This window comes from Crocuta crocuta, unplaced genomic scaffold, assembly GCF_008692635.1.
Source record: "Crocuta crocuta isolate KB4526 unplaced genomic scaffold, BGI_CrCroc_1.0 scaffold84, whole genome shotgun sequence".
Classification (NCBI taxonomy): domain Eukaryota; kingdom Metazoa; phylum Chordata; class Mammalia; order Carnivora; family Hyaenidae; genus Crocuta; species Crocuta crocuta.
The window spans coordinates 6,853,348-6,871,198 of record NW_027530213.1 but is presented as its reverse complement, the minus strand read 5'-3'; the positions used below and the strand labels follow the sequence as shown (position 1 = coordinate 6,871,198).

The window sequence follows — 17,851 nt, the reverse complement described above, 5'->3', positions numbered from 1 at the left end:
TAAGGATTGGGAAGGTTTCTTTATCCCGCTGTACTCCTGCCTGCTTTTGTGATGATGGGCAAGTAATTACTTGGAATTTCAGTTTCCCAAGTGTCATGAGAAGACAAGTCCTTGTTACTGCTTCACAGGGTGGTAATTAATAATGTGATGGACACCTATGGAGAATTGCTATGGTTGAAAGGGAATGAGCTGAATTTCGGCAAAATGAGATTTTGGTTGCTTCGGATCTTTTAATCTCCTCTAACATTTAAGTTTTTATAGCATTATCTCTGATGATCCTCTTATTAACAAATTAATATAAAACATGATATATCCTCAGTTTACCTGCCATTTTTGGTACATTTAGGTACACTAATACGTGCTTAGTGAGTATATGGCCAGATTCATTAAAAATTTACAACTTTTATGTAGTTTACTATGGCTCGGTGTTGGGGAAAAAAAGGAAAATCCACCAAGAGTATTTTTAATCTTGAGTTCATTTTGGGCTAATTACAGTATTAAAAGTAGAGTGATTTGTATAGTGTTTGAAGATGGCTTTCATCTCATTGGGAAGAATTATAATAAATATATACACCTATTTCAGTAGTTTTAATTCTTTAATACTATTAAATCTTGAAGCTCGAGTCTCAGTAGTTCAGGAAGTTAGACTTGAAGCTTCCGTGGGTGTTTAGGCAAATAAAAATTAAATAGTCCTGTACATTACTAGGTAGAAACTTCTGAATGTGATTCCACTGTAAAATTTTGGTCTTCATTTAATGAAATGCTGATCCATAATACTTACATAGTTCTAAAAATCATGTTAACAAAGCTTGCAAAAATGAATCTCCTACTGATTAAAATTGGTTCCTTGGAAACTTTCCCTTAAGTTTTTGATTCCCAGTCATGTAGGCAGTTGACAGATTTTAAATAATTCACATCATTTTAAATGTACATGTAAGTCATTTTGATAAATTATGAGATGCGTTCATCAAAGTTTTGAAATAATAAAGCAATGCTTTCAGGAAAACACCTACTTCTATGTTTACAGAAGAATATTTGTTACAATATCAAGAAAGGAATGGACATTTATAAAAACGTGGAAAAGTCATTAGACAGCTGAAAATTTATCATTTATCTTCACTGTCAGATATCACAAAACAGTCTCTTTGTTGTGTTTAGAAAACTTTCAGTGGTCATTTAGCTTTTCTTCCCTTGCTCTAGCCAACACCCTCTTTTTACGTTAAAAAGCACGTAGAATGCCTGCATACTCCATACTCATTTTTAGTCTGTTGCAGTATATTCTTAGATGAAAAAGAATGGGAGTTTTACCATTATTATTATTTGTCAGTAAGACATTTTTAAGTGGTTATGAACCTTTATTTTCTGGAATTAAATGATTTGGACATGACCCGATGGGTATTATTTACTATTATTAGATTAAGCAGCTTTTTGGTGAACTGTATACACACCTGGGGTAAAGAAACATGAAGATAGTAGAGAATGGAAACCGAGTCGGAAGCCTGGGTTATTTGGGGATTTGTATTATACTCTGCACAGTTGCCCTTTTTTTTAGGAGTGTTGCCTGGAAAAGAGGGGCGGATGAACCTGGAAGTAAGTAAAAGTCATTTTAGGTGTGTAGCAACAAGGCAGTTGATATCCGAGCATCAGCTAACTTTTCTCTTTATACATCAACACTGCATGGCCTGCACCAAATAAGGAACTGAACCAGGGGTATGTTTTTACCTCCACAGCTGCCTCCTTCCATCAGAGCACCTTGGTGAACTTAATGTCTAGTCACACATCATTGGCATGTTTTCTCCCGAGCATATAATTTACAAAGCTGGGGGAAAAATGAGACTATACAGTTTAATACTGTGTAAAAGTAAGATTTTCAAAATTTAGTATTTTAGTATTAACTTATCAATACAGGAAATGATTAATGCATACTCTTTCCAGAGGTACCAAATTTTTGACTCCCTCTGTTGATAAGTTAATGGCTTTTGCTATATATTTGCTAGAGAACATAAATCTAACACTTGAGAACAAGGGGAAGTAAAGCATGATTTTGAGATGTTATAAATTAAAAGAAAAATGGCCAGTAAAGATCAACAGTAGAATTCGTCTGTTCTGTGTACATGGATGTCCTTTAAAATAGAGACATCACATATTTATTTCTTAACGTGTGGAAATGTTGACCATGCTAATGTATATAGTTGTGCATCTTACGACATTAAGTGGTTTGCTGCTTTGATGGAAATTATGGTTCAGTGGGTTGGATTCAAGAGAGATGACTGTTCACAGAATAACCTGTGAACTTTCACCCCTCTGTATGGAAACTTGTTTCAGGGCCAAATCCTTGTAGCTGTCTTCTTGCCCCGGTCAGTGCCAGCCCTACTATTCACAACACTGCTGCTACCGAGGCCTAGGTATGTAAACGTTTAAGGAGTTTTTTAAAAGTCTTTTAACATCAAGCTAGGATTTAAAAGAATTCAGATTCAGTTTGGTATAATGACAGGGTATTTTATGTGACTGTCCATTTCTTACTGTGTAAATAGAATTTAAAGATTTGTCTTTTTGCTTCATAGGGATTTTCTAAGTAAAATATTATACTTGCTTTAAGGTAGAGTGGGAAAGAAAACTTGAGATGTTAACAGTATGCTTCTTCAGTGTCCAAACTATTTCTAAATGATTTCTGGGCTTTATTCATTAACTAGGTACACCTGGGACAATTAATATTATTGACTGTTTTAACATTGCCTTCTTTTTATTTTGCAAGCTAAGAAGAGATACCAGTGAACCTAAATAGTGGACGAAAACAGGAGTGTTCTAATTTTTTTTTTTTTTTTGGAGGGGGGCAGGAGGGCCACTGTTTTAAACTGCCATTTATTTGCCTTATTTGACTTTCAAAATACCATTATGTTAACGTGAAAATAATTAGCAACCACACTACAGTATGTATATAAGTATAGAAACTTAAAATTTAATTGCTATATCAGAGATCTAGAACTAAAATAAGATTTTTAAAGTTACACTGCGTTTGTAGTCAAATTCTAACTGTGAAATGGGGACATTTTACCTTTCTTTCTTTGGATAGGATCAGTTCTTAAGAGCAGCCCCAGTAACTGGAGGAATGGGAGCCGTTTTGATGAGAAAAATGGGCTGGAGAGAAGGAGAAGGATTAGGAAAAAACAAAGAAGGAAATAAAGAACCTATCCTAGTTGATTTTAAGACAGACCGAAAAGGTAACACATTGTTCTGGGAATGTTTATTACACCTCCTTTAATATTTAGGGTTTCGGGGCTCCTGGGTTGCACAGTCAATTAAGCATCTGACTCTTGATTTTGGCTCAGGTCATGGTCTCGCAGTTTGGGAGATCAAGCCTTGTGTTCTGTGCGGACATCGCGGACCCTGCTTGGGATTCTCTCTACCCCCTCACCCCCGCAAAATAAATAACATTTAAAAAAAACATTTAGGGTTTCATTACCTTTCTAGATTTTTTTTTAAAGTAAGTTTTTGCCCACTATGGGGCTTGAACTCATGATCCTGACTGAGATCGAGTCACATGCTGTACCAACAGAGCCAACCAGGAGCTCCATTTTTAAATATATAAAATAATCTTCCTACATTTTGATGTCCTTAATGCTTAACTGGAGCATATATACAGCTGTTTTTTAGGAAACAAAAGTTTAACCCATTGTGGCAGCTTGTATACATATAGATAGAGTCACTAATTTGGGCTTTTAAAAGGCAGTTGTAGTTAAGATGCTAAATGGATAAGTAAATTTAACTAGATTTCATTTTTATTTTTAACATTATTCATTTTTGAGAGACAGATGGAGTATGAGCTGGGGAGGGGCAGAGATAGGGAGAATGTGAAGTAGGCGCCAGGCTCTGAGCTGTCAGCACTGAGCCTGAAGCGTGGCTCAGACTCCTGAACCATGAGATCATGACCTGAACCGAAGTCAACGAACGTCTAACTGATTGAGCCACCCAGGCGACCCCTTGATCTCAGTGTTTTGCTTTCTCTTAATGGGGAACATACACTTGTGTTTATTTCTAGGGTTTTTTTTTCTCTCAAGTATCTTATCTCACATATTCTCATTTCTTATTAATGAGTGCTGTTTTGTCTTCACCATATAAACCCTTTTTTGCATGTCTCTTTCTAAGTTTGAGGGAGTGGGGGAGGGGCAGAGAGAGAGAGGTAGAGAATCCCAAGGAGGCTCTGTGCTGTCACCACGCAGCCCAAGGTGGGGCCGTTACCCACAGACTGCGAGATCATGACCTGAACCGAAATCTAAGAGTCGAATGCTTAACTGAGTCACTCAGTTGCCTCTGCATGTCCCTCTTTTTAAGCTCCGTAGTTGAGTTTTCTTGGATTGGGGATGGAGAATAGTTGAGCAGTTGCTTTTAAATTCTTCTCTTGGAATAATGTTCTAAGTCAAGTGGCTCAATGTCAGCTCAGTATGATTTCAAGCAATGTGATTTCAATAGCTTGTATAAGCCTGATTTGTAAAAACTGTAAAGTTGAAAACTAGAATTTTCCTCATCTTTGTAATCAGAGAATTGAATGAAGTTGATGTAGTTAAATTATTGTCTTAATTGGAAACCAACTACCTCTGACAAAACTGTCTTATAAAATGTTTTGCGTTAGAAATTCTACATTGTCATCCACATTGAATACTGTGACGCTTATCGACACAGAATACTGTGATGCCATTTTTCTCCCACATTGGGGGAAATTTATTGTAATGATTCCAAGTAGGCTGGAAATAGCATGAGAATCATCCTGTGCTATAGCGTTAAACTCTAAATTAGAAAAGGACATTGTACTGATTATGTCACATTGACATTGTATTACTTAAATAAGTTGAATAGATGTTTTGTGCCCTAAAAGGTGATTTGTTGAAAGAAAACCTCTGTTGAGGCATTGCATAATTCCAGGGAACATCGTCTTTGGAATTAGGTGTTGGGTTTTGGAGAAGCATACTAGCAGAATTAATGAATTAAAGAATTTCCCCTAGGAGAAATGAAAGGCAGGCAAACATTGATTTTGGATACTGACACAGCTAAATCCTTTTGGAAGTGGGGAGTTATGCAGTGAGATTATGTTTGTCTTTTGTGAATATCTTCACTTGATAAGTCAGAAAGTGGTTGTTTACTGGGGGATAAAATGGACCCCCTAATCTATTGAGACCAGCTCTTTTAATTTTGGGGGGGAATGTGGCCTAAAGTCCTCACCATTTGGGGAACTTAACTGAGCCATCATTTTTTAAGTGGGAAGCCTTTAGATTGCACTTGTCAAAGCCACTAGTTTTTAAACTTAGAAAGAAATACACCTGAAATTAACTGTGGCCCTTAATTTGTATATATATTCATATACTAGGTTTTTGTGTTTTCTGAACATTTGATTTTTTATACAGTTTCTAATACCAAGGTACATGATAAAGATTTATATATTGAAACATAGCAAAATAGAAAGCAAATTATATAAACATCAAGGGTAGTGGGAGTTGAAGATTTTACTGAGATTCAGGTTCCTACGGAGGGAATCATTGTGTTTATAATATCAAATGATGCTTTGGAATTTATTCAGTGAACATTGGCTTTTGATTTTAAAGGTCTTGTTGCAGTAGGAGAAAGAGCACAAAAGAGGTCTGGGAACTTCTCTGCTGCAATGAAAGATCTGTCAGGTGAGAGTACATTTAAATTTCCTCTTGTCCCATCCCTTTCTTGAATTCATAATCTGCTGCCATAGACAATGGAAATAATTAACCGGTTATTTTTTTTCTTTGCAGGCAAACATCCTGTGTCTGCTTTGATGGAAATCTGTAATAAGAGAAGGTGGCAACCACCAGAATTTCTCTTGGTCCATGATAGTGGCCCTGATCATCGCAAACATTTTCTCTTTAGGGTAAATATGAATTTCTGCATTAATTATATACCCCTGTTAATTTGATGACTTAGAGGGTGAGGGAAAAGCCTGTCGTCTCACAGGATTGATAAATTGTGGGTTGGGAGTGAATATATGTGTGGGTAGAATTGGTAGGGTTTTTAAAATTTTAAGTATACTCTAGTATGACCTGTTAATGTCCTATTTTTCAAAAATGTTGGAGGGAAAGATGTGGGCAAAATCTGGTGAAAACTTTGTTGACATTTTCTAGTGGAACACGGGAAATTTATTTAGTAGTTTTATCAGGGTTTTCTCCATGACCCCTTGCCCCTCAATTTGGAGGCCTTAATTTGCAGTCCCTTTTCCCAAATGATTTGCTGCTTCTGGGTTGAGATTAATGTGACTTCCATAGTATGGGTTTTATAGTTTTGTGAATTATTTTTCTAGCATTTAGTGAAAAAATACAAAGCTAATAGATATTAAAGTTTGATGCTGTTCTTATTGTATGTTTTTCTTGAATAGGTATTGAGAAATGGAAGCCCTTACCAGCCCAATTGTATGTTTTTCTTGAATAGGTATTGATAAATGGAAGCGCTTACCAGCCCAGCTTTGCCAGCCCTAATAAGAAGCATGCTAAAGCCACAGCAGCTACTGTGGTTCTTCAAGCAATGGGCCTTGTACCAAAGGACCTCATGGCTAATGCCACTTGCTTCAGGAGTGCCTCACGTAGATAGATTGAGGTTTTATATTAATCATTTCAGATAATTTTACTCTGCATCAAAATGTATTTCCTCTTTAATGTTGTAAATATTTGGCAATTTAAGACATTGTGTAAAAAGCAATCTGTACAAACATCTCCAGGCTTTGATTTTTGTACCATGGAAATTGTATTTAACCATACAGGGTTTTGGTATGTTTATATTGTTTACCTTAGTGATGTATTTGTTTAAGTGGCTAACATCCAAACGATTGTTTGAAGGCATCCGTAATCTTCAGTGTGGAATGTTAAATAACGCTTTTATACTGTATTTTGTACTATGATGTAACCTCCCTTCCTTATGGCTAGGCTGCTGTAACACTTGCCTGTAATCAGTGAAGGGCTGTGCACCTTGTACTAGTTCACAATGGGTTCTGCTGGACAGATACTGGGCCAGTGTTATTGAGGTAATCAAGATCTGTTCCACAGGGCTAATGCCACCATCTCCCCTTAAAATTTTGTAAAGGTTATAAAAAGAAGTGGTATGTTATGTGATGATCAGCACTAAGTCCTGCGTTCCCATCAAAGCCACTTGGGCCATGAGAAGGGAGTCAAAATGAAGTCCGATTAGAATTCTACTGCAGAGGCCAAGTACATTTAGTATGGCATTGAGTTGTGATATAGTTTTACTTTGATGTGCATTTTGAATTTCATCTACACCTAGATAGACGTTAAATGATAATTAAAATGCTGTAACCAACTTATCTAATAAAATCGGCACCCAGCCACTATTTTGTTGACTATGAGAAAGTTTAAGTTTATGTTAATTTTTAGGGTCTGATAGAATATTTCATGTGTATTACAGTGGTATTCATAATGCTATGTCTCTAAACTTTATTTTCAAAAGCTTAAGGCCCAAATATAAACTTCTCTGGAATAAATGTGGTGTCTTATTTTTTGGATCATAAAGTGAACACATACTTCTTCACTAAATACTGTCATTTCATTTCTTTACCCAGTGCTTTTGATCTCTACATCCTTTTATTTTAAGGAAATTGGAATTGCACACACACACTCGCGCACACGCAAATACCTACAAGAACATTAAATACTCCTTTACCATGACAGCTGAGCATACTTTACAATTAACACTATTCTATGTGGAATACAAAATACCCTTCTTTGAATTAACATGCATTAAAGAAACAAATTTAATGTATTTGAGAATAGAGAAATTAGAAATGAGAACGAAAGCAACTAAGGTAGACACATCAACAATTAGCTCAGTAGATCTTGTCTACATTTGTATCTTTATAAAGCTAGAACCTGTATATGATTGTAGGTAAGTTGTCAAATATAGTTTTGCCCTGATGCCACCAGTCACAAAATGCCAGGAGATAACTGATACTAATTTCACTTCAATATCCCATTTGCAAGGAAACGCTGACATTAACAATCTTGTTTTCTACTCAGCTTATAATTAGGTTGTAGGGGTCTGGAAGTCTCATTCAAGGTACTGAGATTTTTAAAAAGTTGGAAGTTCTCTTTATACCTGAATTATCTAATCAGAAGAGTAAAAACAAAATGTTGATTTAAAACCTTTATCCTTCTGCTTAATGCATGTAATAAAAATTAAGGCCAAAGGTTAATATTTATCAACATTTGAATATTTTAAAGTTCTATTCCTTTAACTTCCAAAATGAACTTTAGAGCCAAAGGTATAAGAATCTTGAATTTCCTTGTTAGAAGGCTTTTTCCTCAAAGATTCCTTTTAGGCTTACTTTGGTGTTCAGGTTCTCCAATTATAAATGAAGTCACTCAATTCCACATGCCGTAAAGATGATTTTCCCAGTGCTGGTGTTTGACTAAGTTGGTCCAGAGTCTTAGGATGCAACCCACAGTTCCCAAGCTCCTCATGAAGAGTCTCCTATGGAAATTTGCATTCAAGTTAGTAAAGAGCACATCAGTCTTTGGACACTCAAAAGATTTTAAAGTATATATTTTTAGAGATCTCTACACCCAGTGTGGGGCTTGAACTCCTCACTGGTAAAAAGGGCCAGCTAGAGTCACATGTTCTACCAACGGAGTCAGCCAGGCACCCTTGAACACTCAGAACCACTGGAACTTTGGCAAATAGATGCCCTATTCATACTGATGAGATAAAGGCAGTTCATTATCAACAGAAGTTGACCCGAAAAATTTTCACCTCTAGCAACAGCATCCAGAAATACAGTTTTGGTTATTTTTAGAAATCTCACAAATGATAGGAGCATGAGGCAATTTTAAAGGTCTTAATTACAACCCATGAATGAAAACCTCACTATGTCTAAAATTAAAGGCAAATACTGGTTAAGTGCCCATAGTTGTTTAGAATAAAGGAACCCAGCAGTATTAAGTTCTGGATCTGAAATGGCTATGAAAATAACCTGCCTTTTCTTTTTGTTTGGGAAGTTCTTTAGTCATTATTAGTACAAAAATCTAAATTTATAAAATTTACTCCCAAAAACCCAGACCTTATGCCTTAATCTTAGTCACTGTGATTGATTAAATAGTACAGTTTAATACCCTGAGATACAAGTCTGGTTCACTGCAAATCACTTATTTCTTCCATCTGAGGGAACTAGCCACAATGAAATCTGCTTACAGCTGTCTGCTTACCTCAGGCAGTACTTTATTCACTGGCAGGCAGATGTTAAATACAGCAGTTGGCTCATGTGTATACAGTCCAGCAGAAAATGACCCATTCTGTGAAGATTTGAGTAGCATGGTCACAGAATGTAGAGAATGAGGCATGATAGGACCTGTAATCTCCAAACTAAATTGATCTTTGTATCCAGAAACAGCTTGTGTCTTCACATTTACACTTCGTGCCTTCAAGAAAATTTAAGGAAAAAATTATGGTCACCATCTCTCAAGCTTTTGTCCCTAAAGATTTCTTCAGTAACTTTTCTTTTGGGTTTCCCTCTTTAACAGTTCTAGACTAAAAGGTAGAGCATAGAGGTCATACAATCATTGGTATTATAAAAGCACGGTGATAGGAACTACTACACTTGTGAGTATAGCATAAAGTAGTTCATAAGACATAAAAAGAATGTTAGAGGAGTAAAAATGTTAATTCTCCATCTGTAGCACATTTCCAAATTATGACTCAGTCTCCTTATATCCTACAAAATACAATTTTTCATATGGTATCCTGATCTATATATTTTTATTAAAAAATTTAATGGAAGTTGACACCCAATGTTACATTAATTTCAAGCATACAACAGTGGTTCTACAACTCTACATATTATGCTGTGTTTACAAGTGTAGCCACCATCTGTCCCCATACAACGCAAAAGCGGCACTGATATACGCCCTACACTGTTCTTTCATCCCCACGACGTACTCACTCTGTAACTGGAAGCACAGACCTCCCACTCCCCTTTACCCTTTCTCATCCTCCCACGCCAATTCAGTAGTATATTTTCGATGCAGAGTACTGGACAAAAATAAAAATTCAATTCTAACGTTCAGTATATATTTTGTTTTTATATGTATAATTTCTTTAAACAACGTGGACAGACCGCTATTTTCACTTATCCATGATAATAGGTTTTGAAATCTGTAACTTAACGTAACCTGCTTGGCTACGTTCTTTGACTGGTTAAGAAATAAGACAAAATGAGATTAAGCAACTTTTCCATATGGGAAAAAAGGAAATTAACACCAAGGTGCTTTTGTTGTCAATCATATTGTCAGAAAAACTGTTTTCATATAATTCAAATAAAACATTTCATATAATTCATATTTTCACATAATTCTTTTGACACATCAACAAATTCTTTTACTGGGAGGAAAGGAAAACAATATGCACATCATGCAAAATGCTAGGAGTTACTAAAAACAAATCAAGAATTTGTTCTTCATTTCTTCTTATAAAGCTAGTTTATGAAGATTAGAATTTTTTTCCCCTTTCATTACCTTAAGCATTTGCATTGTGGCACCTCGGAAAGCTACAGGGGATAAGAGGGTTGGTGGCAGTCCTGTCTGTGGGCCTGAGCTAGCAATTAAGCTCTTAGAGTTGATCAAGAAATTCAGCAACGTAAGGGTGTTCATTCCCTTCACCAACACAACAGACTCTGGTCTGTGGTCCATTTGCACTTCGTGTTTCTCTTTGCGTCTGAAGACGACAGTCAAGGAACTTGTAAATCCCATACCAGTGGGACAAAGTCATCCTGATTCTGAATCACCTGGGACCCTTTCCTCCCACTCAGAACTGGAAATGTTTTGCTACCCCACTTAGCTGCAATATTTAAATCAAAACAATTTCTTTGACCATCTGAATTTGCCAGAAATTTGATACCTAACAAAACAAATTTCTTCTCTAGTTAAAAATATGTTCTAAATGTAATGTTTTCATTTTTTAAAAAACAGTTTAGTAGTAATTGTTCATGGTTTACTGGTACTTAGGGAGTTTTTTAATGTCATGATAGAGAATCAGTTTAAATAGCAACTTAAAATAATTTAAGATTACAGTCAAATAAAATTGAGAACATTACATTGATCACTAACTTAACTCGAGGAAGATCAATTCTAGTTAACACAACTGAAAGGATACAGCTTGATAAAGAGTATGTCTGGTTTTTTAATTTTATCTTGCACACCCATCTCTTCCAGCCAGGAAAAACTTTCGTCTTCATCATCATCACTGATTACTTGTTCCCTAGGAAATTGTTATAGTTAGAGTTTCCATTTCATATAGCTGTTTCCTCTACAAAACTATTGCACCGAGTCCACAAGTCACTGGTTGATGTAAAAGATTATTTTAATCACATACTCCCCATTTCCCAAGCTTGTTCCAGATGGCTTTTTCTTCTCATAGCCATTTTCTTTTATTAACGGCAGAGAAAACTCAATACCTACATGAGTAAAGAAAAGAAAAATTTAACTGAGTTTTCATTGATATATAATATGGTCTAAAAGAATTTAACAGGTGTGGCCTTTTAGAGTATCAAATTTGAAGTTTTTATACTTGTTCTATTAAGGCAATAGTTTTCAAACTTTCTTGATAATAGCCCATGATAGACAGACAGACAGACACACACACACACACACACACACTCACTCACTCTCTCTCCTTGAAACAAAAGGTTGAGGAAACAATACATACTCTCATTACATGTGGTACTCTTTCCTGAAGTACATTCTACTCGGTTTTTTTTTTTTTCTTTTGTTGAGAGAGAGTCAGTCAGCAGGGGAGGGGCAGAGGGAGACAGAAAAAAAACCCTTAAAAACCTATGCTCAGGGCAAAACCCAATGAGTGACTCAGTCCCATGACCTGGGGATCATGACCTGAGTGAGTCCAAATCAAGAGTCAGACATTCAACTGACTGAGCCACCCAGGCACCCCATACGGTTTCATTTTTTAAAAAAGTGCTGATTGAGCCCACTAAATAGATTTCATGAGCATTAATGGGTTGACCCAGTTTGAAAATTTTGTTTTTAAAAAGGGGTCGGTAATTTGTACTATAAAGGAATTTCTAGGGAATTCTATTCAGATGTAAACTTTCTAGTCCAGTATGTGTTTGTCAGATCAGAGATGGAAAGCTAAGGAAGTAAATAACTAAAAGCTAAGTAATTTAAGAGACTGCTTAAATGATTACTGGAAAATAAAATCAGAAATAAAGAAAAAAAAAATTTTTTTTTTAAAGGTTTTATTTCTGAGACAGAGTGCTCAGAGACCAGAGTGAGCAGGGAAGGGTCAGAGAGAAAGGGGGGTACAGAATCTGAAGCAGGCTCCAGGCTCTGAGCTAGCTGTCAGCATAGAGCCTGACTTGAGGCTTGAACCCATGAGCTGTGAGATCATGACCTGAGCTGAAGTTGGACACCCAACTGACTGAGCCACCCAGGTGCTCCGATATTTCTTAAAAAGTATGGGTAAAACTGGTAAAAGACAATTCAACTGATAAAAATACAATTCACACTTTAGCTTTAAAAAAAATAATTTTTTTTTTTACACTTTTTATTTTTGAGAGACAGAGTGAGACAGAGCATGAGTGGAGGAGAGGCAGAGAGAGAAGGAGACACAGAATCTGAAACAGACTCCAGGCTCTGAGCAAATGTTCAGCACAGAGCCTGATGTGGGGCTTGAATTCACAAACTCTGAGATCACGACCTGAGCCGAAGTCGGACGCTTAACCGACTGAGCCCCAGCATTTTAGCTTTTTTTAAAAAAAAGTTAATGTTTGAGAGAGATAGACAGACAGACACAGAGAGAGGGAGAGAATAAACAAATGGGGGAGGGGCAGAGAGAGAGGGAGACACAGAATCTGAAGAAGGCTCCAGGCTATGAGCTGTCAGCACAGAGCCCGATGTGGGGCTCGAACCCATGAGCCTGAGATTATGACCTGAGCTGAAGTTGGATGCTCACTCGACTGAGTCACCCAGGTGCTCCTCACATTTTAGCTTTAAAGTGCTTACTATATAGTGTGGCATTCTCATTTTAAACCTATAGTTTTACCTTCATTTTTCATAGCTTCTCTTATTCCTCTAGTTGTCGGAGATATGAGAGCTGTGATTACATCACTTCCTGCTAAGCCTGCTGCACGAAACAGGATAGTAAACTGATAGGTACAAACGTAGAAATATGGGCAAAGTTTTGTCTTCAGGAGATTATACAGAGAAGTGAAGCTCACAGACCTATGAAGCAAAAAAATTTTCTTTAGGTATTATTATACATTTAGCTTAACACCTAAAATTATTTTTATAATTCAGTTTGATACTCATTTGATTTAAAACACAACACAAATATTATAATGGTTTGAATTTTTGCCACTATATACAAAATTTGGCTTTTATTTATTTTTTAAGTAGGCTTCAAACTCATGGGGCTTGAATTCACAACCCTGAGATCAAGACCTGAGCTGAGTTCAACAGTCAGATGCCTAACCAACTGAGCCACCCAGGCATCTGCTTAACTTGGCTTTTAAAAGGACTAAAACCGGTCAGGTCATGCGACTCACTGATGACTTCTAAATACTTTAACAAAGAGTGCTTACCGCTTAATCACTAGTAATTTTTTCTTTAAACAAAACTTACTTGCTAATTGGGTGCTAACTTCCTCTGAGCAGCTTCTGCTGAGAAAGGAAGCAGCCACTGACAAGGAGTAACCGAAAAGAATGTCTGCATATATTTATGTAACACTTACTGCACTTCCACAATTGCATAATGAGTGAAAACAAGTTAATACTTTAAATGTTGGCTATTAACAGTTTAGATAAAATTATTCACAAGGAAACAGAGATCCTTTTACCACCACCCATTTCTATATAATAAAAGAGACAACATTGTTAAAAAATAAAATTCACTAATGGGATGCACAAGTTTTACTAATCTTACCAATCACTCATTAAAATGTGCTGCAAGGTTTCATCATTTGACCAAGGGCTTATCTTTCCAGCCATTTTTCTATCAGTTCCAATGCGAGGGAACAGTGGTAGCCAAGGAAAGGCAGGGTGGAGCCAGTAGATAAGGCTCTGCTGGAAGGCACATCGGAGCTCAGTGGAAAGTTTGGGATCCTACAATCCAGAGATGATATAGCACAGTTTCTGCCACGTTACAAGTACAAAATTTCATTAAAAAGTACTGAATATGCCACTTATTCTGAGAATTTTTACTGCTTCCTATCAGAAAGTATTAATAACTGTTATGGGTACTAAAATGTAGTTTATCCTTGCCAATACTTACTGTACCATATAAGAAAGACTTAAACACAGATGGGACTCCCATCTCTCCTGTCTTCTCCTGAGAAAAACTAACTTCGTCATGATTAGGGTAGGGATACATACAGGTGGGGATATATATTGTATATAAGTAACGCTATGTACAACTCCTCTCCCCTCACAACTGTGTTTTAATAGTAGCTTGTGAAAATGGGTAATGCGAATCACATATCATCCTGATCTATTTATTAAAAAAGAAGTACCAAGGCCTCTTTTAGGTTGTATCTTTTACCCTAGTTTGAGTTGATGAGCTACCTGAAAGCAATGCAATTACATTTCTCTAAAACCATTCTAAAACTCACGAATTCTACATTACACAGTCTATCAACCAGGTAGCCGCAATTAGTGTGTGCGAAAAAGAGTAAACATTATGTCAGAAAATCGGTAGTATAAATCTGCCTTTGCAATCCTACTCAATAGCTTTTCATTTCTCTCCCTTATATTTTCACAAGGCCTAGAAAAGAATGGTTTAGTTTAAATAATTCCTGCCTGTAACATTCACTAGTTCTTGGGACAGGTCTCTAAATTCAACAGGCAGTTATTGAATCTGATGGAAAAAATTGTATAAAAGCACTATTTGGGAAATATAAAATGTCCCAAGTCCTTGTGTCTTTAAATGCCAGAAAAAAAACTTAACAGAAGGAAATTTCTGTGACATTCTGCCGAGAAGTACATTTTACAATTAATTTGTTACTTTAACATAAAACCATTTTCTTTCAGAATTACCTGTATACTTTGAGGCAAAGTAACTTCTGTTGCCCTACAATGCTGGATGATACCTTGAGCTTCTTCCTGTGCTTTCAAATGATCTGCCCAGGTAAAGGGTTGAGAAGAGGTGAAAAGGAGTCGAGTTTTAATACTCCAGTCCACAGGTAACTCAGTACTTTCTGAGGATGGAATATCAGATTCGGAGAATGATACTTGTGGAGTCTTTTAGAAAACAAAGAAGACAAAAATTAAGAGTGTACCAAAAAAACCGCCTTCAATCCACAGATTTTATCAACATGATCACTGAAATATCAAAATTTTATAAACTATAATTACACTGAAAATATACTGCACGCTATGAAAACCTCGAGAGGTACACTCAAATTTGACGGTGGTTTTCTCTGGGAAGTGGGAATTTATACAGGCGGTGGTGGTGAAGGGTTACATTTTACCTTTTAGCTTTATATAATTTAGTTATACGATGCATATACTATTTCCATGATCATAATTAAAAAACAATCAAATCCACAATTGATACCGCTATCAAAGCAGAAATCTTCCAAGGATTTTAAAAAGCACCTTCTAAGCCTCTAAAACTCTGGAACCAGGGCTAAGCTGCTCCTGCAGGTAACTTAGGTAGGGCTCATAGAGACCGTTTATGTGAGAAGGAGTTCCTGATCTCAAAAATTTCTTTCCAAACTGTTTTGCTGTACTTTCAAGTCAATATTCTCTATTTTACAATGATTCTTTACGGTGGCATCACAAACAATAACTGGGAAGGGGGAACTATTTCTAACAGACTCTGTGAAGACCTTCTACTTACAAGAAAGGGAGACTGGATCTTAGAGGGCTCTTCTAGTCTGCTCCTATTAGGACAAACTATGCATTTGTTTTTGTTTTGTTTTGCTTTTTAACATTTATTCATTTTTGAGACACAGAGTGTGAGTGGGGGAGGGGCAGAGCAAACAGGAGGGAGAGACAGAATCCCAAGCAGGCTCCAGGCTCTGAGCTGTCAGCACAGAGCCTGATGTGGGCTTGAACTCAGGAACCAACCTTGAGATCATGACCTGAGCTGAAATCCAACACCTGACTGAGCCACCCAGGCACCCCTATGCATTTGTTAAACTATCACAACAGGAGTACCTGGGGAATGGAATCAAAACCATGTGTGTGTGGTGGGAGGGCGGGGTCAGCAAGGGTGAGTGATCTGCCACAACCTGTGGAGGTCACGTGGGGATTGAGTCTGAAGATTCTGCTAAGGATGAAGTTCAAAAAGCAGCTGAGTGTGGAGTGACCAGCTAGCTGGAGCTGGCGCCACCCACAGAGGAATGGTTACAAAACTGCTGGAGGTCGCAGGAAATCCTCAGTCTACACCCACCTTAGCCATGGTACCGTTACAAACAGCATTTCTACACCACCGAGGCCGTTCCAGTGCTGACGCCATCTCTTCCACCCTCCTGAAGGTGGTCACTTTACGAGGTCAGCACTGCCAAACGACTTTCCAAGTCAATGCTTCAGAGAGCGGAGAGCGACGAATTTAGATGATGAGAACACACATTCCAATGACGTTGAAGAACTATTACCTGGGGGCGCCTGGGTGGCTTAGTCGGTTAAGCGTCCGACTTTCGCCTAGGTCATGATCTCGCGGTTCGTGGGTTCGAGCCCCTCGTCGGGCTCTGTGCTGACTGCCAGCTCAGAGCCTGGAACCTATTTCAGAGTCTGTATCTCCCTCTCTCTCTGACCCTCCCCTGCTCACGCTGTCTCTCTCTCCTAGAAACACATAAAAATATAAAAACAACAACAACAAAAAAACCCTATTACCTGGAGTGACTCCGCAACGGCGCTTCTTCCAGAGAACTTCTCTTCCCAGAGCAAATCATTTTCTTGATTAGAAGCTAAACCCTGGGGGGGAGGGGGGAGGAAGGAATGGACCTTTTGAATCGTAAATGATGCAGGGGTTTGAAGACGTACAGAGCCTCACCCGACACACGGTCCTCAATAAATGCCAAGTGAGGGAATCCACAGGCACCTAACTCAGTAGATCAGTGTTTTGCTTCAGTTTCGTGTCTGAACTTTACTGTCAAAATTGGGGGGGGTGGGAGGAGAAGGCCGGTGTTTTGCGCGTCTCGTGACTGATGGAGAAACCTCGACTCCAAAGATCCGGAAAGGCTTTGGGATAAGAAAACGCCAAGCAACTGGGAACCCCAGGAATCCTCAACATCCCTCCATCTCAGGGTTGTTTTCGAGCGCGTCAGAAAGGGAGGGAAGGACGGTCTCCAGGGATCGTCCCGTCCAACGGTGGCCTTCCAGGACGAGTTGTTCCAGGGTCTTTCGAGCTGTCTCCCCACCGTTCCCTAACCCCCACGGGGAGGCGGCCGCCCGACCTCGTCCGCCCCGGACCCGGGAGNCGCCGTAGCCCCGCCCCCGGAGGCGCAACGAGCGCGTGCGCCCTCGGCCGCCCGAGAGGCCCCGCCCCCGCTCTGCGGTCCGGTCCGCTGTCCCGGCGCTCCAGCTGCGTCCTGGGCCGTAGTCGTGTCGAGGATGCCAAGTGGCTGGGAAACACGCGGTCCAGGTCACCGATGTGCACTCCCCTATCTGGCAAGGAAACAGCTGACCGCTATTTAAGTCCGAAGCAGGGATGGCGTGAGCTCAGGACTAGGCACTCGGAGGAAGAGGAGAGGTCACACTTGTGCTGCGGCTTGGATAAGCTTACGGAGGGCAATCGCGACGTCCAGAGCTGGAGAGAAGGGCCTGCGCCTCCGTCCCCCTGCCCCAAACAGAGAACCCTGGCAGGAAATCAGCCGCGCGGCCTCC

At 38.4% G+C, this 17,851-nt stretch overlaps 2 protein-coding genes across 2 annotated transcripts in view; one reads left to right on the top strand and one right to left on the bottom strand.

Moving 5' to 3' along the window:
- Nucleotides 1-7,507, top strand: part of SON (SON DNA and RNA binding protein) — a 33,075-nt gene extending 25,568 nt beyond the window's left edge. Inside the window, 4 exon segments of the mRNA XM_077765493.1 lie at nt 3,074-3,221; nt 5,598-5,669; nt 5,775-5,890; nt 6,445-7,507. Of these exon segments, the coding sequence (XP_077621619.1) occupies nt 3,074-3,221; nt 5,598-5,669; nt 5,775-5,890; nt 6,445-6,603 (495 nt within the window). The 3' untranslated portion in view covers nt 6,604-7,507.
- Nucleotides 7,508-7,588: 81 nt separating this feature from the next.
- The window catches only part of DONSON (DNA replication fork stabilization factor DONSON), a 10,834-nt gene continuing 571 nt past the window's right edge, over nt 7,589-17,851 (bottom strand). The window contains exons 2-13 of the mRNA XM_077765505.1: nt 17,725-17,847; nt 17,309-17,632; nt 17,116-17,206; nt 16,859-17,013; nt 15,056-15,259; nt 13,947-14,125; nt 13,069-13,247; nt 11,386-11,467; nt 11,167-11,271; nt 10,530-10,728; nt 9,225-9,437; nt 7,589-8,493 (exon numbers count right to left, since the gene is read on the bottom strand). Of these exons, the coding sequence (XP_077621631.1) occupies nt 8,356-8,493; nt 9,225-9,437; nt 10,530-10,728; nt 11,167-11,271; nt 11,386-11,467; nt 13,069-13,247; nt 13,947-14,125; nt 15,056-15,259; nt 16,859-17,013; nt 17,116-17,206; nt 17,309-17,632; nt 17,725-17,847 (1,992 nt within the window). The 3' untranslated portion in view covers nt 7,589-8,355. The remainder of the gene's footprint in view (nt 8,494-9,224; nt 9,438-10,529; nt 10,729-11,166; nt 11,272-11,385; nt 11,468-13,068; nt 13,248-13,946; nt 14,126-15,055; nt 15,260-16,858; nt 17,014-17,115; nt 17,207-17,308; nt 17,633-17,724; nt 17,848-17,851) is intronic.